Source organism: Petaurus breviceps, unplaced genomic scaffold (assembly GCF_028583685.1).
Source record: "Petaurus breviceps papuanus isolate PSGF00001 unplaced genomic scaffold, PetGlider_PUasm1.0 37, whole genome shotgun sequence".
NCBI lineage: Eukaryota > Metazoa > Chordata > Mammalia > Diprotodontia > Petauridae > Petaurus > Petaurus breviceps.
The window spans coordinates 74,640,105-74,664,264 of record NW_027186296.1 but is presented as its reverse complement, the minus strand read 5'-3'; the positions used below and the strand labels follow the sequence as shown (position 1 = coordinate 74,664,264).

Here is a 24,160-nt window from a genome sequence, read left to right as displayed (position 1 = left end):
TGTTAGAGATAGATCTACAATGAAGGGAGTGACTACTCAATTCAATGTGACAAGCATTTATTAAACACCCACTGTCTGCAACTTTCCCTTTATGAGTACTGGGTTTGGAATCTGAGGGCTTGACTTCCAATGCCAGTTTTGCGTTTTTACTATCTTTATACCATGAGCAAATCATTTTATCTTTCTGAGCCTCAGTTTTCCCATCTGTAAACTGAGGAAGGTTGGACTTGATGACTTCCAAGGTCCCTTGTGGCTCAATGTCTAAGTTCCTAGGATGATCCTTCAAGACCTAGCTTGGGTGGTCTCTCCTCCATGGAAAATTTTCTTTTCCTTTTAATTAGAAATTACCTCTACCACCTCAAATTTTCCTAGATTTCTTTGTTGAGAGCTCACCTATACCACTATTGCATTGTTACTTTGTCGTTTCAGTCAGGACCCCATTTGGGATTTTCTTGGCAAAGATACTAGAGTGGCTTGCCATTTCTTTCTCTGGTTCATTTTACAGATGAGTAAACTGAGGTAAACAGGGTCAAGGGACTTGCCCAGAGTGACACAGCTAGTGTCCGAGGCCAGATTTGAACTCAAACCTTCCTGGCTCCATGCCAGGGCCCTCTACTGCACCACCGAGCTGCCCATTATACAATACTCATTTGTGACTATATGTACACACGTATACACACATACATACACACATATTTAAATTAGGAAAAGAAGATTCTCATGAATAACTTACAGGGATTGCCTACTGGTGAGTATGTATGCACATATTATGCACTTGTATATTGTGCATAATCCATACTTACCCATATGTATATACACATACATACACATGAGTTAGGAAAAGAAGATTCTCATTCATCTCACTTAGAGGGATTGCCCTATTAGGCAGCATGGGGTTATATATCCTATCCATAGCCATCTCTACCCTCCCCTCCTCTCTCAGCATACACACTAGACTACAAGTCTTTGAGGGCAGAGGCCGTGTTGTTTTTCACCTTTGTATCCCCATTACCTGGCAATTAATAGGAAAGTAATTAATAATAACTGGCATATATATTGTCCTTTAATATTTGCAGAGTGTTTTCATATGTTATCACATTTAATCCTCACAACAACCTTGGGAGATAGGTGCTATTATTATTTCAGTTTTACCCCTGAGATAGATTAAGTGACTTGTCCTGGGTCACATAGCTAGTAAGCGTTGGAGTCAGGATTTGAACTTGGTCCTTCCTGACTCTCAAGTTCAACACCCTATCCATGCAGCCTAAGTGAGCATACTGAATGAATTGTTAGTTGAATTGAATTGAACTGGATTGATTTGGAGCCCAAAGAGCAGATAATCCTATCTTTGCTGGCAGGCTCCATTGGCAGGCAGGGATTCAGGCTGAATAATAAAATAAAGAAGTGGTCACCTAAACAGAAGCTGCTCATCCTTCAGGCTCCAGACCTCTGGACAAATTATCAGCCCAGAGACAAATCTATTTACTGCATTTCACAGAAAGAAAGCAGACAGGCAAAAGGCCTCCATGAATCTGTTCGGCTCTCCATTTTCTGATCTAACCATGGAAAGAAAGGGGGTGTAGAAGATGAAATTCACCAATTATTTTAACCCTCATAAGCTAGAAACTTCTTCTCATTCAGAAGCTGCTGTTGGGCAGTCACAATGGGATTGTCCAGTCTCCCACTTCCCTTTCCCACTGGGATTGTCCAGTCTCCTCCTTCTCATATCCCATATCTTGTGTGAAAGAGGAAAGAGATTGACTCATCCCAGAGTCTGTAACATGGCTATTAAAGAAACAACCACATATTATTTCTATGGAGCTAGCATGCTATCAGACCTCCCTCCAATCTCCCCTTACTCATATACCTCAGGACCCACCACTGCTACCTAAACTTACTTAACAGCTTGTTTTTTTTTGGGGGGGGGGGTTATATCAGAACTACATGAGTAGAGCAGACAAATTAGGCAAATGCACACACAAAAAGAAAAAAAAGTATTCTGGTGATACTCTGTTGTCAAGGGAACTGACCCCTATTTTTTTTAACAGTAAATGTTCTGCTTTGAATAAAACCAATGTGACTGTCTTTTTGAATTTCAGTCATCTTATATTTTATAACAGGGATTCAGGCTTGACCAAAACTTACAGACTCCTCAATCAAGGTACAAGGTTCATATCTTTCATAAAAGCAGGGTGGTAAGTGCTTTTGTCAGCTGAATTTTACTATTAACTACTGTTCAGCTGATGGCTAACTGAAAAACCTTTCAGATGTTATTCATGTGAAATGCTCCCAAGTTAGATCATCCCCATTTTATACTTATAAATTTAATTTCATGGATCTAAGCATTCATGCCTATCAGATTTTCTCTTATTGGCTTTCCCCCAGTATTTTAACTTATTGAGATATTTTAAATCTTTTAGAGACCCCATGGCAGAAGGTGATGAACTTGAAGTCAGGAAGACCCGGTTTGAATCCCATCTCAGAGATTTAACTAGTTGTGTGACCTGGGCAAATCCTTTAACCACCCTCTGCCTCAGTTTTCTTATCTGTAAAAGAGTACTGGGCTTGGAATCAGGAAGTCATCTTCCTGAATTCAAATCTGGCCTCAGATATTTAATAGCTGTAGGACCCTGGGAAAGTCACTTAACCCTATTTGTCTCAGTTTCTTCATCTGTAAAATGAGCTGAAGAAGAAAATGGCAAATCATTCCAGCATCTTTGCCAAGAAAACCCCAAATGGGGTCACAAAGAGTCAGATATGACTGAGGTGACTCAACAACAACAAAATGGGGATAATAATACTTTTATACTTAGTGCACAGGGTTATTGTGAGATCCAATGTCATATTGTCTAAAAACACTTTGCTGTACTTTAGTTATTATTATTATCTAACACACTAATTATTCTCCAGATTTATGTTATTTACAGACTTAATAGACATCTCAATATAGAATATCTGATCTTGATTTCTTCATCTCACTCATTGAGAAAAGTGTCTAATGGTACACAGCACTGTCCTAACTCAAACTTCCAAATCAAGTCTTCAATTTTCTTCAGCATTCTAGTGTATAATTCTTCTGATCCTAGAGATTTAAAGCTAAAATGTCTAGGAGGTATCTTATGAACACCTTACCTTTGTGATTTCCTTGATACATTGCTTGCTATGTTTTCCATTTTGAAGATAATTCTTCTTGCTGGAGAGAGCTAGTACCGAAAAGGAGTAGGGTAGTTCTGCCTTCTCTTTGTCACTTGTTAGCAGTAGCTAACACCTTCCTCAGTGGGCCTATTACCAAAATTAAAAAAAATAATTTTAAAAATTTCCTGTAGCATTTTTCAAAAGCTTCAGTTCACGTGGGACTTAACCTCTGTGACACTCTTTTGAGAGGCTTGTTATCACCCTTTTATATTCATATTTGGTGAAGTGTTCCTCATTTGATCTTTTGTATATTTTCCATTAATGCCTGAGCTAATCAGACAGATCACTTGATAACTGCATTGGTTTGTTTATGTGCTTCCTACTTTTCTTCCTCATTAGCATGATTTCTGATTATACTGTCAGAATTTTTTTTCAGCATCAACTGACTCAGATGAGGCATATTCTTTTTTAGAATCTCTAGACATGGGATCATGCCTTTTCCTTTTTGAAGTCAGGGTTTTGTTTTTGTTTTTTTATTGTCTAGGACACAGATACAACTACGTATAGTGTTTTCTTTCTTTGTTATTACAAATTTCGAATTGATGTGGTCACTGTCTCCCAAGGTTCCTGTCACTTCCACATTTCCAACCAACTCTCTTCCTTGTTAGTCAAAAATAAGTACAGAATAAGAGTTCCCCTTCTTTCTTCCTCTGCCTTCTGAGAGATGAAATTTTCAGGAGGATACATTAAGAATTCATTAGATATTCTACATTTAGACAAATTAGATTTTTAGTAGATATCAGTATAGTTTGACATCTTTCCAGTTCATGTTATTATTGTTTGAGAAAGTCTTATAATCTATACTAGAAATACATTGTTCAGCTTTTCATAACTTGAACTTATAATTATGTAAAATGTGGAAATTGGTTATAGACCAATAGAATATGTAGTACAGGTATGAATAATGGGACTACTTTGTGGAATTCATGATTTGTACTAATCAGTGCCTGGCTATAATCACAGAATCAGTGCTGGATGGGACCATACATATATACTAGTTTGACTCCATTTTATAGATAAGGAAACTGAGGCATCAGAAGGTAATATGACTTGTCAGTGTTACCTGGCCAGTGAGTTGCAGAACCAGGACTGGAGCCCACATATCCTGGTTGCTAATCATGGGCTTCTTTTCCTTACCCCACACAAATAAAACATGTCCCCCTTTTGGCTGAGTGAGTGACTTAACCTCTCTGATACTCAAATCCTTGTATATAAAATTAGAGATTTGAATGAGATGTATCTCAAATCTCTCAGGGTTTTGATAGTGTTAAGCTGGCGTACACCCTTGAGAACAAACCTCTACAGCTGCCATACCCTTTCAATAGTGACATGATGATATTGCTTCACAGTGAAGCAATTTTGCTTTTCAAATGGGTGCCTCTCTTATCAGTTGGGCACTCCCTTCTCAGTATTTTGTTCTTGAGGTTTTGTTTATTGAGAAATAGAGAGAGGCAAAGTCTATGGAGAGGTGTTTCCATAGATACTAGCCATGGTGTGGTACTTCATCAGAAGAATGAAAAACCATATTGGCTTAGTAGGAATTTCTGTTCTCTAAAAGGAAAGTTCCATAAATAATAGCTGAGTTATACAAAAACTTGCATAATTAGCAAATTTAGCAACTTGTTGCTAAAATCTGTGAACTGAGTGGGGAGCAGTGGGGAATAAACTCCATTAATAGGCAAAAGATCATTAAAAAAATTTTTATAACAACATATATAGTGATACAAAAACATGGATACAATTAAAACAACATTCATTATTCAATGTTCATTTATTCATTAATTCAACAAAAATGATTCAGCAGCTACTGTGTACAAAGACCTGTGGTAGTCATTAGTGATGCACAAATAGGACACCACATGACATGATGGATAAACCTGAAGTCAGTAAGACTTGAGTTCAAATTCAGGCTTAGACATTTACTAGTTTTGTGACTCTTGGAAAATCACTTAACCTCCTTCAGCCTCAGTCTTCTCATCTGTAAAGTAGGGATAGAATAGTACTTACCTCAGAGGATTATTGTGAGAATAAAATGAGACAATTTGTGCAAACCACAAATGTGAGATATTAGATATTAGCAATTATTAACACCGGGAAGGAGGGAGAAAGTATATGAATGTAAAGGAGAAGCCTAGACAATTAACCAGGAAAAATTTGACAAGTGTCTTTAAGTGTGTGTGTGTGTGTGTGTCTTTGTGCATGCCAGAAAAGGGTTTATGGAGGAAGTGACATCTAGCCTTGAGAGGAATATCAGCAAAGAAAAACTGGGGCAGAGGAAGAGTTCATTTACATAAGGTATGGCATTAGCAAAGAGCCGAAGGCAGTCTAGGAACAAGGACCACTACAATCCAGTTTGAGTGGAATGTAGAGTATGTGGTGGGGAGAAGTAAGACTAGGCAAATAGGTTGGAACTAGATTGTGGAAGGCCTTGAGGTCTAGAGTTTGAAGTTTACACTTGATTCCAGAAACAATCATCAAAGTATTTAGCTAATAACTAAGCTGCATTCTCATAGATATCAATTAAGAAGTTTACTTGGAAAGTTATGAAGAATAGTTTAGAGAGGAGAGAAAACTGAAACAGAGAATCATCAAATTTCATAGTTGAAAGAGACTTCAGGGGACATCTTGTCCAACCTATTCTTGAAGGAGGATGTTCTCTGCCTCATACCCTACAAAGGGTTGTCTAATCTTTACTCAAAAATCTCTAGTAAAGGGCAGCCAGGTGGCTCAGCGAGTAAGAGCACCAGCTCCAGTGTTGGGATGACCTGGAGATCGAATCCCGGGCTCAGACACTCAGCACCACACCCAGAAATAACTGGCTGTGTAACCTTGAGCAAATTACTTAACCCCAATTGCTTTAAAAATAAAAAAATAAAAAAAAAATCTCTAGTAAAAGAATTTAATATTACCTGAGGCTACCCATTCCACTTTCAGGTAGATCATATTGTTACTTATGATGGTTTTCTTTACATTGAGCCTAAATCTGCTCCTCTCTTGCTTCTATCCATTGTTCCTAATCTGTCCTTTGAGTTCAGCCAAGCAGAGCAAGTCAAACCCTTCTTCCACATGAGAGTTATTGTATTCATCGATCAACCCATAGATATTAAGTTTACCATGTGCCAGGCACTGTGCTAGGTGCTGGGGGATTCAAATGCAAAGAACAAAAGAAATCCTTATTTGCAATAAGATTACATTCTGATGGGAAAGACCATAGGTACCTATATCAGTATATATAGATAAACATAAAGAGAATAAGTACAAATGAATGCAAATTAGTCAAATACAAGGATCAGGAGAATGTAGTGCCTAAGCTATGACTAGAAGGAAGAGAAGGATTCTTTGAGGCAAAGGGAAGAATGGAGGGCATTCCAGGTATGTTGGATGACCTGTACAAAGGCTCGGCAAATGAAGATGGAGTGGTGTGTACAAGAAGGCCAGTTTGGCTGGTTCACAGAAGGCAGGAGGTGGAGTAATGTCCAGTAAGGTTGGAAAGACAGACTGAGGTCGAGTTGCATAGGACTTTAAAAGCCAAATGGCAGGTTTTATATTTTATACTAGACATCATAAGGAGCTACTGGAGTTAATTTAGCAGAGGAGTGGGGTGATATAGTTAGATCTGCCTTTAAGGAAAATCACTTGGGAGGAGTATGTAGAATGGACTAGAATGGGGAGAGACCAATTAGGAGGATGTTACAGTAATGGAGTGAGAGGTGATGAAAGCCTAAACTAAGGAAATAGCTGTCTCAGGCAGGAGAGATGGTTGGATGTGAAAGATGTTATAGAAATAGACATGGCAAGATGGGGTAAATGATTGTATATGTGGCTGAAGGAGAGTGAAAAGTTGAAAGTAATGCTGAGGTTATGACCATAGGAGACCGGAAGAATGCTGGTACCTTTGACAGAAGTTGGAAAGTTTAGAAGAGAAGAGAATTTGAGGGGAAATATAATATTGTGGTCATTATGTAAATTGTCCTTCTGATTCTGCTCATCTCACTATGCATTAGTTCATACAAGTCTTTCTCCCCATATTGAAAAAATAAATCGATTTTTTCCCCATCCCATCAAAAGATAAAGGAAAATAAAATTTTTGTAAAAATATGCGACTCAAGTAAAACAAATTTCCTGTATACAAATGTATATTTTATATGTGTATATGTTCATATATATGTGTACATATATAAATATATGTATGATGTGTGAAGGGTTCTATGGATGTAAAATATTGCATCAATTTTAAGATGAAATCATTGTATTGTTAATTTTACTTACCTGTTTTACTTGATTTCAGGAGATCTCTCAGGAAATGGTAATAATCAGTAAATGTTTACAATGTGAAAAAAACTCAAAAATTCAACACAAATAAATTCTGTGGCATCCCCATTGTCAATTTTATATTTTATGAACTATCTTTTAAGATCTTTCATGATTCTTAATCTTGTTTACTTAAGGATTTCTTCCCAATAATAGTTGTATATATTTCATTTTCTTCCAATTTTTTCTTCAAATTTGTTTATGTCCTGTTATATCAAGGTAGAGTATCCAGTTGGAGCTTATTTTGAAAAACGGTGTCAGATTCTGGTCTACACTTAGTTTCTACCAAATTGCCTTCAGGTTTTTCCAGTAGTTCTTGTCCATTCAGAATACTTTCCTTATAGTTTATTGATAACTGGACTGCTGTGTCTGGTTTTTAGTCTTCCTCATCTAGTTTATTCTATTGATCTGCTTCTCCCTTTTCTAACTGGTACCAAATAGTTTTTGTGTTACTGTTGAGATCTGGTAATGGTAGACCTGTTTAAGTCTTGATGTTAAAAAAAAAAAGTTTCCAGGGGCAGCTAGGTGGTACAGTGAATAGAGCACTGGCCCTGGAGTCAGAAGGACCTGCATTCAAACATGGCCTCAGATACTTAACACTTACTAGCTGTGTGACCTGGAGCAAGTCACTTAACCCCAATTGCTCCTCCAAAAAAAAAATTTCCTTCGAGATCCTAGATTTTTGTTTTTCTGAATGAATTTCATTATTTTGTCTAGCTCTTTTTTTTTTTTTTGCTTTTTTTGGAGGGGGGGGGAAGGACAGTTGAGCTTAAGTGACTTGCCCAAGGTCACACGGCTAGTTTTGTATTAAGTGTCTGAGGCCAGGTTTGAACTCAGGTCCTCCTGACTCCAGGAATGGTGCTCTATTCACAGTGCCACCTAGCTGTCCCACTTTGTCTAATTCTATAAAATAATCCCTTGGAAGTTTGATTAGTAGAGCCCTAAATCCATGAATTAATTTAGGTAGTGTCATCATTTCTTAATCATATTAGGGCTGCCCAGTCACAGACAATATATATCTTTCCAATCATGGTCTTAATTAATTTTCTATTAGTAGTTGTGTTTGTATAAGTCCTGAATGTGTTTTGATAGATTAATATCCAGATATTTATTCACTTCATAGTTATTTTGAATGAAATTTTCTTTCTCTTGTTTTTTCCTTTTTCTTTTTTTGTTCTCTCTAGAAATGCTGATGATTCTTGCAAAGTGGTCACCATACAAATGAAGGAACTGAGGCCCAGAGACTAGAAGTAATTTGTGCCAGGTCAAATAGGTAGTACTAGTTATTGGAATAGGTAGGATTGGAACTCCAATTTTCTCACCCCAAATCTGATGCCATTTGCACTTTATCTCACTGAGTCCCTTAGTTTTCTTTGTTTACATTTGAACTCATCTATTTCCAGATCCCTGCCTACGGATTACCCCTCAGCCCATTTAAGCTAGGCAGAGGCCTTACTTAAACAATTACATTTGAAAATGGAGGCCCAACCCAAAGCACAATTCATGAATTAGCTAACCGCTTCCCTGTTTTAGTGAGATAGAGCCATTTTATATCCTGTATTGATTGTTTTCCTGCCTTATTGCATTGACAAAGAAACTTTAATCTTGGCAGTGATCAATAGGTATAGTTTTTTAGATAGTAATAAAAATAAAAATGACTTACTCTGGTACTGTTCTACTGTTATATAGCAGGTTGTTAAATGATTTACAAACTGATATCATTGGGAAGCACCATTTCATAAATGCAGTTGCCTAAAATCCTCTTATTTCTTTCAACTTCATTTTCTTTCTATATGAGTCAGATGATTATAGGTCTCCCAAATAGAAAGGCCCCATTTCTCTCTTTTTTTCTGCCATTTTGTTCATAGTGTTCATTATTCTGAAGTAGGGAAGGTCTTCTGTATAAAATTTTAGTCATAAAAAGGCATAGCCAGAGGAGAGTTCAGATTCATTTCATCATAGATGATGGGATCATAGATTTAGAGCCCAAATGGATCTGAGAGGTCAAGTCCAATGCCCTCATTTTACAAATGAAACTGAGTCTTAGGGAGAGCAAGTAAATTTCCCATTGCCCTACAGGCAGCAGATCTCTTGACCATGCCAACAGTGCTTGCCCCACTAAGTCATATAGCTAGGTGCTGATTAGTGCAGAAGACTATTTGAATTCATAATACATATTTCTGTTGACTTGGAACCAATAACCACAATTTATTTAATTATAATTTCAAATAGTGTCCTGATCACTTCAAGGGAGTTGTTATTTGCACTAATCAGGACCTGGCTATAATGAAACTGTAAATAATGTGTCATTAAAGAAATAAACTCCAATAGAGCAATGATGTTTCTAGGAGGGCTATGCGAGAGTCTTAAGTTATTAGAAATATCTATGATTTCTTATTTCCATTTACCAAACTGACACTTAAGTGGACATAAGGTGTAATACATTGTGATAGAAAATGAGGATACAAAATGAAACAAGGCAAAGGCAAGGAACTCAAGGAACTTACATCCCAGTAAGGGAATAAAACAAATATTCACAAAGGTCTAAGTTACAATGTGCTATGTTCATTGGAGAGATCCAAGCTGGAGGATATGAGAGATTCAACATAGGGAACTTCACTTATAGCTGGAGAGATCAGGGAAGCCTTCATGAAGGAGGTGGTACCTAAGCTATACTATGAACAAAAGGAAGGTCGAGATATACAGGCTTGGAAGAGCTAGTCCAGGCACAGTTTATGGGTTATACAATGACATGGAGTTATAAAAATGGCAAGACAAAATTGGTGAATGGTGAGTAGTCCATTTTGACTGGGATGGAACATATATGAGATCTGAATTAAAATCCTGCCTTTAGCACTTACTAGCTGTGTGACCATGCACAAGATTACTAGACCTCTCTGCTTCAGGTCACTCCCTAGAACTTATCTGCTAAGTGATGGATGGTCATTTGCACTGATGACTAGTGTTTCCCATTGAGGAAATTTTATGTGATAAAGCTTGAAAGGTAATTTAGAGCAAGATTAGGGAGGGCTTTGGATACCATGATAAAATATTTGTATTTTATGCTTTGCACTGGCACTAGCAGATATACAAACATAGTATAGGTCCTGGTAACATTTCCCTAGCTTTCTACACTTGCTGAAACTGAGATGCTCAGTTTCCTGTTGAACCTGATGCTGTCTCTTGGTAGTAACTATTCATTACGCTGAGGATATTATTGTTGGACATTCCTGAGTGAAAATTTCTTCATGAAAACTATCTAGTGTTTATTTTGTATATATTTATATAGGTACACATTGTCTTCCCTAAGAATTATAAGCTGCTTGAGGGCACGGACGACTTGGGTTTTGCTTTTGCCTTTATGTTCACAGTCCGAATCACAATGCTAGGCTCTTAAGAGAGTAAATGCTTCTTGATTGATTCAATAAGCGATCTTGTACAATTTTATTTTATGTCCGACATATGACTCTAAGTAGCATGATTAATTCCTTTAAAAACAACAGATATTGCCCATCAAATAGTGAACCTCCTTCAGCATCTCCTTTTAGGAGCAGAACTGGGACTGATGATGTTGTACAGTGAAAGGGGGGTTAATTTTGGAGTGGGGTTCTGGGTTCAAATCCCTACTCTCTCACTTTACTACCTTTATGATTTTAGTAAGTCTCAAATCTATTTGGGTCTCAATTTCTTCATCTTTAAAATAAGGAATTGCACTCCCTTATAGATCTAAATCTCTGTCCCTCAGATCCTACAAAATTGTTTGGCATTCAAAGCTCTTTATAATCTTCATATCATCTCCTGCCTTTCTAGTCTTCTTACACCTTATTCTTTGACACATACTCTTCCATCCAGTGACACTGGCTTTCTGGCTATTCTAGGAACATGACGTTCCATCTCTCTGTTCTGAGCATTTTCTCTGGCTGTCCCCCATGCTTGAACTCTGACTACTGACCTCCTTGGATCCCAATAAAATCCTACCTTTTACTGAAAACCTTCCCCAAACCCTTTTACTTCTAGTGCCTTCCTCTGTTAATTATTTCCCATTTATCCTGTATGTAACTTAATTTGTATGTATTTGTTTGCATAATGTCTTCCGCATTAGAGTGTTAGGTCCTTGAGGGCAGGGACTAACTTTTGCCTCTTTTTGTATTCCCAGCATTTAGCATGGTGTCTAGCACATGTAAGTGCTTAATAAATGTTTATTGATCCTAATTCTAAAAATTTAGGTTTAATTCAAGGAAAACTGTTTAACAATTAGAGCTGTCCAAAAGTGGAATGATCCTGGGTAGGTAATGAATGGCAAAGGCTGGTTGTCCACTTGCCAGGTACATTGTAGAAGAGATTCTTGGTCATGTGCTGTTTAGATTAGATGACCTTTGAGGTCCCTTTCAACTCTGAGAGTCTCATTTCTAAGATATCTTTCAGCTTCAATATTCTGTTCTGTAACTGTGTGCCGTTACCATATGGTTAGCCTCTCACAAAATGGGAATGAGTGGGGAGAATTACAAAGAACAGCTAGAAAGTGCCTAGCTGCTCTGGATTTACCAGTAGTCTGCTAAAAATAAGCTAGGACTGTGTATCCGAACCCTCTTATGAATTTCCTTTTAATTCAGCCTCAGAAATGTAAGCTTGATTTTTTTTTCTCTTTGGATCTGCAGAAGCCACTGGACAATAATCTTGCATTTACAGTACCAACAGTCACATTAAAATTTATAGATGTGATTCTTAATATCCAGCTCTTTGGGTAGACACCTGTTTTGAATTTATGGGAGTACATTGATTAGAGTATCTCAGGATAAACAGGCATGGATAGGTTGGGGAGAACATTCAAATCCCAATTTAGTCTCCCCATCCCCACCACATGTAGTAGAATACTTCTGCAAATAAACGAAAGGTTGGAAGCTATGGTGTTTCAAATGTTGAAGGCTGATGAGTAGCCGCAGGACCTAGTCCCTTCAGTTTGCCAATAGAATTTCCCTTTCTAGTTCCTCTCCCTTACCTTTTCTTTTACCTCTCTTCCTCACTACCTTTACCTTTCTACCTCACTACCCCTCTCCCCAACATCTACCAAAGCTGATTGTCAGACTTCAGGTGAAGAAGACTGGAATAATTCCCCTTACCACAGAAAGTTTGGGGAGCCCCACTGAAGACAAAAGGGCAAAACTAGGCTTTGTTGAGATTTTCCACCCTGTACTGAATTCCACATATTGCCTGAAATAACCTCCTCATTCTCCAAATATATCTTTGCGAAAGAAAGCTGGGATTTCTAAAACACAGTCAAAGTCTCACCAATTTGGTTTTGGTTTTTGGTCAAGGGTAGGGGGGCAGGGCTGGTCATAACTGGCAGAGTGATAATTTCCCTAGTGTTTAATAAAAAGGAACAAAATGATACAATAAATGAAAGTCAACGGGTCATTAAAAATTTGGAATACTATGGAAAGGACTTGATCTACTTTGGAGAGCGTTAGGGAGGCTCTCCAGTCCATCCCTGGCCCAGTGTGGAATGTATTAGTAGAGTTTCTGAATGAGATTAAAAAAAAAACAAACCACCAATTACATGGAACATTTGGCTAGCTCTGTTTCTTAGCCAATTTCTCATTTTGGAGAAGTATGTTTGGTCCCTTCTAGTTATTTTTCTCCTTAGTTGAAGGCTGGAGTGCAATGTTCCCTCCTTTCCTCTACTAATGGAGAGTGTGCTGTCTCTGTTAACTATTAAATAGCCTAACAAGAAGAAGGTTATTGATTACTTCCACAGGTCTGTTATTTCCTCCTCAAGTTGAATTTAGGGTCACAGGTTCATAGATTTAGAGCTAAACAGGAATCAAAAGGGCAGCTAGGTGATGCAGAGGATAGAGCACCAGGCCTGGAGTCAGAAAGATTAAAATCTGGTCTCAGAGACGGAATAGCCATGTGATGCTGGGTAAGTCATTTAGCACCATGTGCCTCAGTTTCCTCATCTGTAAAATGAGCGGAAGAAGGAAATGGCAAAGCACTATAGTATCTTTGCCAAGAAAACCCCAAACGGCATCATAAAGCACTGGACATGACTGGAAAAATAGTTACTGAACTAGTCTAACCTCCTCATTTTAAAGATGAGGAAACTGAGGCCCAGAAAGGTTAAGTGATGCACCAAAAAACATACAAGTAATTAGTGTTCAAAGCAGAATGTGAACCCAGGTTTGGAGTAAGTTAGATATGAGGAAATCTTATACCTGATTGATGGTACAGATGACAAATGGGGGAAAATCACTGGAGATCACAAATCTGAGTTTTTAGAAGACCTTTATGTGGGCACATTGATTCTCTTCCATCAAGAGGATAGTGAGTCGTCCATTTCCCCTTAAATTCCAACTAAAGGGTGTAACTCATTATAATTAAAACTCATAATCGAAATACAAGTGTTTAGTAAGAACCTGCTGCAAGGAAACAACATAATAGGTCACATAAGGACCCGAAGACAAGTCAGCCATGGTTCTATCCTCAAGAAGCTTACATTATGATGCATTATGGGAGTGGCATAAAACATGGACGTTTTATGTAGAAGGGTATGAAGCAGAGGGCTAAAAGTACATGAGACATTGAAAGGCTATGGCAGTTCAAAGGAAAGAGAAATCGATTTTGGCTGGGGAAGGGGGGAAAGGATAGAATTTTTAAAAACAATGTAATGTCATTAAGTTAACACAGCAAATGTATTAGCAACAAGTAAATACATCTAGTCCAATACAGAATTTGGACTAGACAACCTTCCAGCTCTAAATCTATGAATCCATAAATTAATGTCAAGTGAATAATAATGAAGCAGGTATGTGGTATAGAAGATAGAGTTCTGGACTTGGCATCAGAAAGATTTGAGTTCAAATTCTAACCCTCATACTTCCTAGCTATGAGCGTGACCCAATGCAATCACTTAATCTCTTTCAGTCGCAGTTTTCTTAACTGCACAATGGGAATAATAATACCATCCACCTCACAAAGATGTTGTGAGAATCAAATGAGAAAACAGATGTGGAGTGTTTTGTAAACCTTAGAGCCTACATAAATTCTAGCTGTTATTTTAATTATAATAAAGTTGTTGCCAAGTGATACTTCCAGGTGTTTTAATTACTAGATGAGACTCATTCTTTTATGTACTTCTTGTCTACCCCTATGGGAATGTAATCTCTTTGAGGGCAAGCATTGTTTCATTTATCTTTATACCATCAGAACCTAGGACATAGTCCTATAGACAGGTTTCAAGCTTATGGAAGTACATTGATTAGATATCACAAGATTAAGAGACGTGGAGGGATACATCGGGGAATTTGAGCCTGTGAGAAGATATCTCATGTATAGAATACTTCTGAAAATAAGTAGAAGGTTGGAAGCTATAGTGTTTCAAATGTTGGAGCCTGATGACTAGGCAACAGGACCTAGTCTTTCAGTTTACCAATAGAATTTCTCTTTCTACTTCCACTGCTTCCATCATCATCAACTGATGTGCAAATAGCAGCATTCTTTTCCTATGAAGTGTATTCTAAATCAGTTTTCTTCAGTTTTGCTGATTACACACACCTCTGTCAGAAAAAAAAAATATGTGGAATGAATTATGCATATTTAAATGTGTATTTATTTATAAATTATATATGCCTGGAATGTAGTCAACATTTAATAAATGCATGTTGAATGAATTTGGCCTATTAAATTGGTTACACATACCCTGGCAATCTTGTTAAAACTTTCATTTACTTAGCAAACTCATTTCTTGGTTTGGACAAAGGTAAGCTTCAGTCCAACTCAGAGTAATATACAGGACTCAAATTCTGAATCAGTAGAGACTGAGTTACTAAGGTTTCATTTCCTCTATGAAGTAATAATACTTTTTAATTAGGAAGAATAATTCACCGAGGCCATGGGGCATTCGGTTTTCATTAAAATAAGCAGAAACCGACACCTTCACAACTTCCCTTCATTGTTCTATTTTCTTTGGAGCCCAACAGCAGTAGAACCCCTTTCCCAATTGACATACTTTTAAATATTTGAAGACAGTCATCATACGCACAATCTCCCCTTCTCTAGGTGGAGCGTCACTAGTTTATTCAGTCTTTTATTTGTATGTCATGGTCTTTAGTCCTTTCCCTATCTGGCCAACCTTTTTTGGAAATCACTTTGCTGTGTCAGTGTGTGTGTGCGCGTGCATGCGTGCGTGCGTGCATGCATTAGATGAATGTATGTGGAGGGGTCTGAGGCTGGGCATATGATATAATTGGTGGGTGAACTTCCAAGGTATAAGCTCCCTTCACTAATATAGATTGGCAACTTATCTGAAATTTGGTCTTAGAAAGTTATTTGGAGATCTGAGAGCTGTTAGTAATAGCCTTTGCAAAATATGTGGCACAGAACTGACCTCAGTGTGTTGTTGTTGTTCAGTCGTTTCAGTCATGTTCGATTCTCCAAGACCCCATTTTTGGGTTTTCTTGGTAAAAATACTGGAGTAGTTTTCCATGTCCTTCTACAACTCATTTTTACAGATGAGGAACTGAGGCAAGCAAGGTTAATTGACTTGCCCAAGATCACATAGCTAGTATGTGTCTGAAGCCAGATTTGAACTCAGGAAGATGAATCTTCCTGATTCCAAGCCCATTGCTCTCTCCACTGTTCCAACTAGCTGCCCCACTGCAGACATACTCTTACTTAAATTACATTGGAACAATCAGTCATTCTAGACACTATGCCTCTATTAATGTTTAAGAGTATGTTTGTTTGTTTGACTTTTATATCTTACTGTTGATACATAGTGAGCTTAGAATCCACTAAAATCTCCAGCTCTTTTTTCTTAAACATACCCTGTTGTTTGTCCTTGCCTCTCCCATCTTGTATTTTTACAGTTGAGTTTTTGAACTTAAGGATAAGACTTTGCATTTATTCCTATTAGATTTTGTCTTCTTAGACTGAATTTACTGTTCCAACCTATCAAGATTTTTTGGGATCCTGACTCATCCATCATATTAACTATCCCTTTCAACTTCATGGTATTTGTAGATTTGATAAGTATGACATCTATCTCATCATCCAAATCATTGTTTTTAAAAAATGAACAGCACAGAGCCAAGGACAGATCCCTAAGGGGTGCTTCACCGTGGATGCTGTAAGCAATTATCATTTTAATTCTTTCCCTCAAGGTTGATATCAGTCCCATTAACCATTTCTCTTTGGGTACACTCATTCAACCCCTTTCAAATCCACCTAACTATAGCATCATGTGGTTCAAATTTCTCCATTTTGTCCATAAAGTTATCATGAGAAACCTTATCAAATGCCTTGTGAAATAGAGCTGCATTGTGTCCATGACAGTCACCTAATCATTTAGTCTAGTAACCTTGTGTCAGAAAAAGAAAAGGAAATTTGTCTGGCATGAAGTCTTGATCAGCCCATGCTGAATTTAATAATGAGCACTTCTTTTTCTAAATACTCACATAACACCCCACTAATAACAATATTTTACCAAAAATTAAAGTTGTTTGACAGTCTATTTTTGTAGAAATCCTCCCCTTCCCCCGCCATTAAAAAAAGAACATCTGCCCCTCTCTAGTTATGTGATCATAGTATATTTTCAGAGCTAGAAATTTGATTTTACAAATAATCAGAGGCCCAGAAAGGTTGATGTGAGTCTCATAGGTGTGAGAAGGCATATCTAACATTTACTTAACTCTTATGTCTTGGGATACATGCTCATTTTCATGTTTCACCTGAGAGCACTAAGAGTGACCTGCAGTCACGTCCACTAGATCTTTCTGTATCCCAGGATGTAGAATTCAAGGGCTCAACCAACTGATCTTTTATCTCCCTTCCTGCTCCAGGAATCTATAACCCTAATTCCCAGAGCATTGAGGCATCTATTTATTAGTGGGGAGCTACACAATTCCACTTCCTTTTCCTCTGTCACAGTATTTAAAAAGAATGTGTTTGGAATGGGATTGTAGCTCCTGCTTTTATTTTATCTGTAACCACTAAAATGTGAGTCAGGACCCAACCCAAGGTGGGAAAGAAGGAACAGGTGTTTGGGTATGCTTAGCATAGAGCTGAGAACAGAGCTTGCCATGGGTTGGGCCAAGGGCTCTCCATGCCATAAGTTGAAGTTTCTCAGACAAAGGAGTTAGAAGAGGTCACAACTGGAAGATCCCCCTGAAGGGAGTGACTAGAAGTTTGTGGATTGATCATAAGTAGATTGACTTGGTTGCTGGGAATTCAGGATACTGAATGGAAGGTGCCAGAGGTAGACACTGGTGCTCATGTTGTAAGCAGGGGTTGGCAACAGATTCCAACAGTCTGGGGCTCATGCAGAGATGCTATCTGGCGATAGGTTTAAAGCTAACAGAGAGGGTATGGTTTGTGCCTAATTTTCAACATTCAGTTCCTTTGAAGTCCTATGTGATGCTGGCCCCACCTTCTACCAAATTAGCTATTGCTGTCAGAGAATTATTAGATCATAGATCTAAAGGTTCAAGGGATCTTGAAGGCCATCTAATTCAACTCCTTCATTCAGGCTTAGGAAAGTTGTGACTTGCTCAAGGTCATCCAGGTGCTTTGGAGCTTTGGAACCCTCTGGCTTCCTATTGCCTATAGAGCAGCAACCAACCTCATTTATCCTCACCTTCTGTGCCTTCCAAAATTTCTTTATTCAGCTGCATTTCCCAGCAAAAGCCTTCTATTTCAGCCAAGCCCTTCTGCTTACTGTTTCCAAAACCCACCATTTAATGATCATTTATTCAGTTCCTACTTTGTATAAGGAATTAATCATTCTGAAAGAATGTTGTTGCTTTTTGAAAGACATGGGGGAAACTGGAGTTGGAGCTAGCATTGATGTTGATGAAGGTGGCAGGGTGAGAGGTAAACTGTGAATTTGAAATGAGTTTCCACCTTGTGTGGAAATATCCAGCAGGTAGTTGGAGATATTGTACAGAAATGAAAGCAAAAACTAATTAGAGTGTCATCTGAGATTCCTAATAGGTCTCTAAAACTTGTTTACTGTCCAATTATAGCTCTATGTGAATTACCCTGAAAGAAATTTAATTTTGTTTGTAGCTTTGATAAAAGAGGTCAATTCTCAAGAAGTCTCCCTTTTTCTTACAGGCAACAGTAACAGATGTACAATTTGGCCCCATGAGATTCCATCAAGATCAGCTTCAGGTAACATCAAAATGCGGGTGATCATTCTTTGTCATGTTTCGCTTTCCAGCCCATTTGGTGAACCTCACTTTGCATAATCAATGTGGTACTGAAAAGATTTGTGTAAATAAATTAAAATGTTTTAAAAAGAAATTTCATACTTGAAACATATGAACTTGCTAATTATGGAAGCTTATTTATGGTGGTTCTTTTATGTGGTCAGTAATCCCATCTTGATTTGTCAGCTTTGGAAATCCAGATTTTCCTGTATTATATTAGCTCAAAGTGGGACCCATCTGTGACTTCCTTATTTATCTGACCAAGAGTCAAACCTGGCATCCAAATTCTATTCACACTCAACATGATCTTTCCCCTTTTGATACTCCTAGTCTTTGAACAGGTAATGTATTTTGGATTCTAATTAACAGATCAGGAAGAATGTAATGATGCTTAGCAATGGGAATTATTTGGTGCTGCCTGAACTGAAAAGCATAAGAAAAACAAGTGCAAATGTATGGGTTGGTCACTATTTTTTTTAAATATTCAAGAAATTTCATCTATTTCAACAAATACCTAAAATATACCTACTATATGCAAAATAAGCACATGGTGTGCAAGTGCTAGGGGCTAATGTGACAAAGATAACTATACAATGTTCCCTGTCCTGAAGGAACTTATGATTATGTAAGGGAGATAAGACACCTATCAGCATCAGGGAAACTCCTTCATTGCTACCTGAAAAGCAGAGAGTCTGAGCAGTTCTTGGTCAGAGAACATGACCCTGCTATTTTCATATTCATCCTTCACAAAATTAATCCCACACCTCTTGATTTTTCCAAGTTTATTGAACCTCACTTGGCTAATTTTTGGATGCTGTTGGTCTAATATTTCCTTGACCCTTTTCATCCACATTCTCTTGTGTTCTCATATGTCATGGTCTTCAGATTCCTCACCTGCTTGGTCAGTCTGTATATACTCAAGGCTGCACTGGGCATTACCAGTAATAGGCTATATATTTCTCCTTTCTCTCCAAGAGCATCTCCCTACCTCCCCAAAAAGGAAATCCATAGTTGATTTTCTATACTGTGTTCACTCCTGCCAGTCCATATACTTGGGATAAGTCTGGACAGAAATGCTAAAGTTCTGTCACAGTGGTTTTGCCATGGATCCCTGGGGAATGTAGAATCCCCTCTATCTCAGACTTTGGGTGACCTCAGATTCATCATGATATTATGGATATGATATATCCATCAGAGCTACCATGTGTGAATTTGGAATTTGTGTCCAGATGAAGGACTCTGTCAGAAAACCCAGAGCAACCCATGTTCCTTTTATAGCCCTGGACATTATAGCCCTTCATATATTCTGTAATCTAGCCATACTCACCTATCTGTTCTCACACAAAACACTCCATATCCCATCTCCATGTAGTTGCATAGGCTGTTCCCCATACCTGGAGTGCCTTCCCTCCTTATCTCTGTCTCTTAGAATTCCTGGCTTCCTTCAAAATTCAGCTTAAATGCTACCTTCCACAGGCAGTCTTTTCTGATCCCACCACTGCTTCCCCCCTCAGATTACCTTCTATCTGGGGTGGACTTATTTATTTACATGTTGTCTCCTGCTCTAAAAGGTGAGCTCTTTGAAGGAAGGAACTGCTTTTTCTATTTTTTTTTGTTTGTTTAATTGTTTGTTTCCCCAAAGTTTACCACAGTACCTGGCATATGATAAGCAGTTGATAAATGCTTGTTGAATAATTGATTGGACAGCAATTTTCTAGACTCTGGCTCTCTTTTTTAAATAATATTTTTCTAATTACATGTAAAGAAAATTTTTAACATTCTTTTTTTAAAATAAAATTTTGAGTTCCAATTTTTCCCCTCCCCTCTTCCCTTTCCTGTTTCCTAAGGTGGTAAGCAATTTGATATAGGTTATATATGTTCAATAATGTAAAACATTTCCATATTAGTCATGTTGTAAAAGAAGAAACAGAACAAAAGGAAAAAAACTACAAGAAAATAGTGAAAATAGTATACTTCAGGGTGGCTAGGTGGAGCAGTGAATAGAGCAGTGTCCCTGGAGTCAGGAGGACCTGAGTTTAAATCCAGACTCAGACACTTAACACAAAAACTAGCTGTGTGACCTTGGGCAAGTCACTTAACCCCAATTGCCCTCAAAAAAAAAGAAAAGAAAATAGTATGCTTCACTCTGCATTCAGACTCCATCAGTTCTTTCTCTGTATGTGGATGACATTTTCCATCATGAGCCTTTTGGAATTGTCTTGGATTATTGTAGTCCTGAGAAGAGCTAAGTCAATGATAGTTGATCATCTCACAATGTTGATGTTATTGTGTACAATGTTGTCCTGGTTCTGCCACATCACTTTGCGTCAGTTCACATAAGTCTTTGCAGGTTTTTCTGAGATCACATCAATTCTTATAACACAATAGTATTTCATTATATTCATATACCACAACTTATTCAGCCATTCCCCAACTGATGCACATCCCTTTGATTTCCAAATCTTTGCCACCACAAAAAAGCTGCTATGAATATCTTTATACATATGGGTCCTTTTCCCTTTCTTTCTTGATATTTCTGCATCTGTTTCTCTCCAGTCCCCAGTAAAGACTTTCTCCTGGACTTTCTAATGAATCTGCCCCAGTTCAGAGAGAGTTCCCTTGGGTGATAGTTGACGCCCATTTCTAAATGTCCCACTTCCTCCTCTAGACCAGCTTACCCATAGTCACCAAGACCACTCTTCTCTTTATCTGAGTCTTATTAGGAGATCTTCCATATACACAGAATTCCCAAATACATTATCTCAGCCTGCCCATAACAGTTTATTTCTGATTTTTGGGTCAGTGCTTTTCCCTAGCTTTCAAGTCAATATATGCCTCTTTATTGCACCTAGCCTAATGATCAGAATGACTTTTTAAAAATCAGACCCCTTAACAGTATACCTGATGTTATATTTTATACCATAAAAATAACTAGATCCCCTTTCTTCTCATGGTAGAATTTTGTTTCAAACATTTTGTGCATATACCTCTATACTGAACACATCCTTCTTCCTCAGCTATGGGTTCTAACCTCAGTTTTTCCCTAACATCACACTTTATATTCATCCTTGTTGAAAACTATGATCTGAAGGAACTAGAATCCACTCTTGCTTGTCAGCCATAATAAACCTGGTCCAGATCTCTTACAAGCAAACAGAGGCCCATGGCCAGACTTCCAGCAACTTTAGGGTAGAGACTGACCACAGCCATCCATATACAATTGCTAATCCAACTATCCATTTTAGAAATTGGAAGATAGAACTTCAGGGTTTTCTCTGATCATTCAGAACCACAACTTCCATACTCTTGTCCCTTCCTTTTTTTGTATGCCCCAGGGTTCCACTGGTCATTGCTCTAGAAGGTTCATGAGAACCTTGAGTTTCAATAAATTGTTCTGTAACCAGCCCCAGTGCTCATAAACCAGGAAGAATTCATGGTTCTGAAAGTTCAAAACTTATGACAGTGGCAGGACTAGACTGCCTGGGAAGGCTATATATAGGCTAACCAAGTATACCTGGAATATACATACTGTGGAGAGCTAGTCACAGTACCTTAAGGCTAGGAAGGCACTCTAGGTGGAAGAATGGTATCAGAATTTCAATTTTGCATGAGCAAAGTAAGCTAGAAAAGGAAATGCTGCCCAGCACTTCTCGGGCATTTATTGCTATCTGCTTTATTGAATCAGACTTGGCCCCATTGATTATCTATTTCCAAGACCTTAAATAGCTAATTAGTTGATGTTCCTGATCTGTGCCTTTCTTGGTACTCTGGATCTATTTTCTCCTCCTTGAATTATCCAGACTTCCTCTCAGTAAAGTACTTGATACTTTGGTAGGACTTGATAAACATCCCAGCTTTGTTCATAAGATCCTAGTTCTAGAGCTGGAATGGTCTCAGGGGCCATCTAGTCCTACCCCTTCGTTTCATCAACCAAAAACTAAGATCCAGGGAGACTGAATAATTTGCCTCTGGTCATAAACAGGTAGTAAGTATCAGAGGTAAGATCTGAAACCAGGCCTCTTGACTCCAAAGCCAACAGAATTTTCCACTCCCATTTTGTTTGATATTTTTCATCCATATTTCCTTTGCCACTATAGTGGAATAGACTGCCTGGCCAGACTATGATTTGGCCTCTTAAAGTATAGGCCCTCTCTAAGTCCTCATCTCCTACTCAACAGCAATAGTCTGGGCAAATCTGGGTCTGGTAAAAAAAAAATGATTATGATCCATTATCATGTGAGATGAATGCGCCAGAGAAATATGAATCAGAGCTAACTATACACTTAAAGTTGTGTTTCTTTGTAGTATTTGCACAAATTTTGAGTTAGTAATGCTGAATGATTCTGTAAAATTCTTTAAATTTTAAGGTAATAATTGTTCCAATGGAATTATTTAAATTATTTGAAATTTTAACTATTTTTATATTCTGGACAATCATATTTGCTCCCCGGTGGACATGATTATTTGAATAATCCAAATGTTTGAGTGTTAAAATTGATTGTAGTAATAGTGATATGTGAGACACAAGGTAAAACACTTAACAAATATTTGTTGTATATCAATTAATCACACATTTCCTGAGTACTTGCAGTGTACTTGACAAATGAAATACACAGTTTGTAAACTCAAGGAGTATATTAAGCAAATTAAGGAGGGAATACATGTATATAACACTATTTCCTGGCAACTGAAATATACCTTCCCCCCCCAAAAAAAAAAAAGTTTTATAGATTATATCAATGAATTTGTTTATTAGAAGAAATTTTTATATGTGCTACACATTTAGGTTTATATACCTATATAGATATATCTTGATATAAATATGAATCTATATCTAGATAGATAGATATTAGTATATATGTATATGTTTTTATATTAATCCATTTTTTAAAAAAACAACTTCTTGTTGGACCAGTATGGGGAGAAAGATGCTGAGGTCACAATCTGTGGTTGATTTAAAAATGTTTGTGCTTCTTTGAATTAGGTACTTTTAGTGTTTACCAAAGAAGACAACCAGAGTAATGGATTCTGTTGGGCATGTGAGAAGGCAGGGTTTAAGTGCTCACTTGCAAAGAATCCTCAGTCTGCGCTCGAAAGCTTTCTGGAAAAACATCACGACATCATCATCATCGATCACAGACATTCCCGGCAGCTGGATGCAGTAGCACTGTGCAGGTAAGAATGGGTCTCAGCTCACTGATGGAGCCTTGGAATCAAGGGCTGACATGTACCAGCTCTGGGATCATGGTCAAGCCTCTTGACTTCTCAGTATCCCAGGTCAATTAATCAGTCACTGAGAAAGTCACTTAACCCTGTTTGCCTCAGTTTCCTCATCTGTAAAATGAAATGGAGAAGGAAATGGCAAACTACTCCAGTACCTCTGTCAAGAAAACCCCAAAATGGGGTCATAAGAGCTGGACATGACTAAAAATGACTGAGCAAGAAAACGG

The 24,160-nt window shown here is 37.8% G+C and overlaps 1 protein-coding gene across 2 annotated transcripts in view; it reads left to right on the top strand.

The window, feature by feature from the left end:
• PDE8A (phosphodiesterase 8A) overlaps positions 1 to 24,160 on the top strand; it is a 266,963-nt gene that overhangs the window by 142,786 nt on the left and 100,017 nt on the right. For both annotated transcript variants that reach the window (XM_069098725.1, XM_069098726.1), the window contains 2 exons: positions 18,616 to 18,672; positions 23,695 to 23,885. In XM_069098725.1, coding sequence (XP_068954826.1) covers positions 18,616 to 18,672; positions 23,695 to 23,885 — 248 coding nt within the window. The remainder of the gene's footprint in view (positions 1 to 18,615; positions 18,673 to 23,694; positions 23,886 to 24,160) is intronic.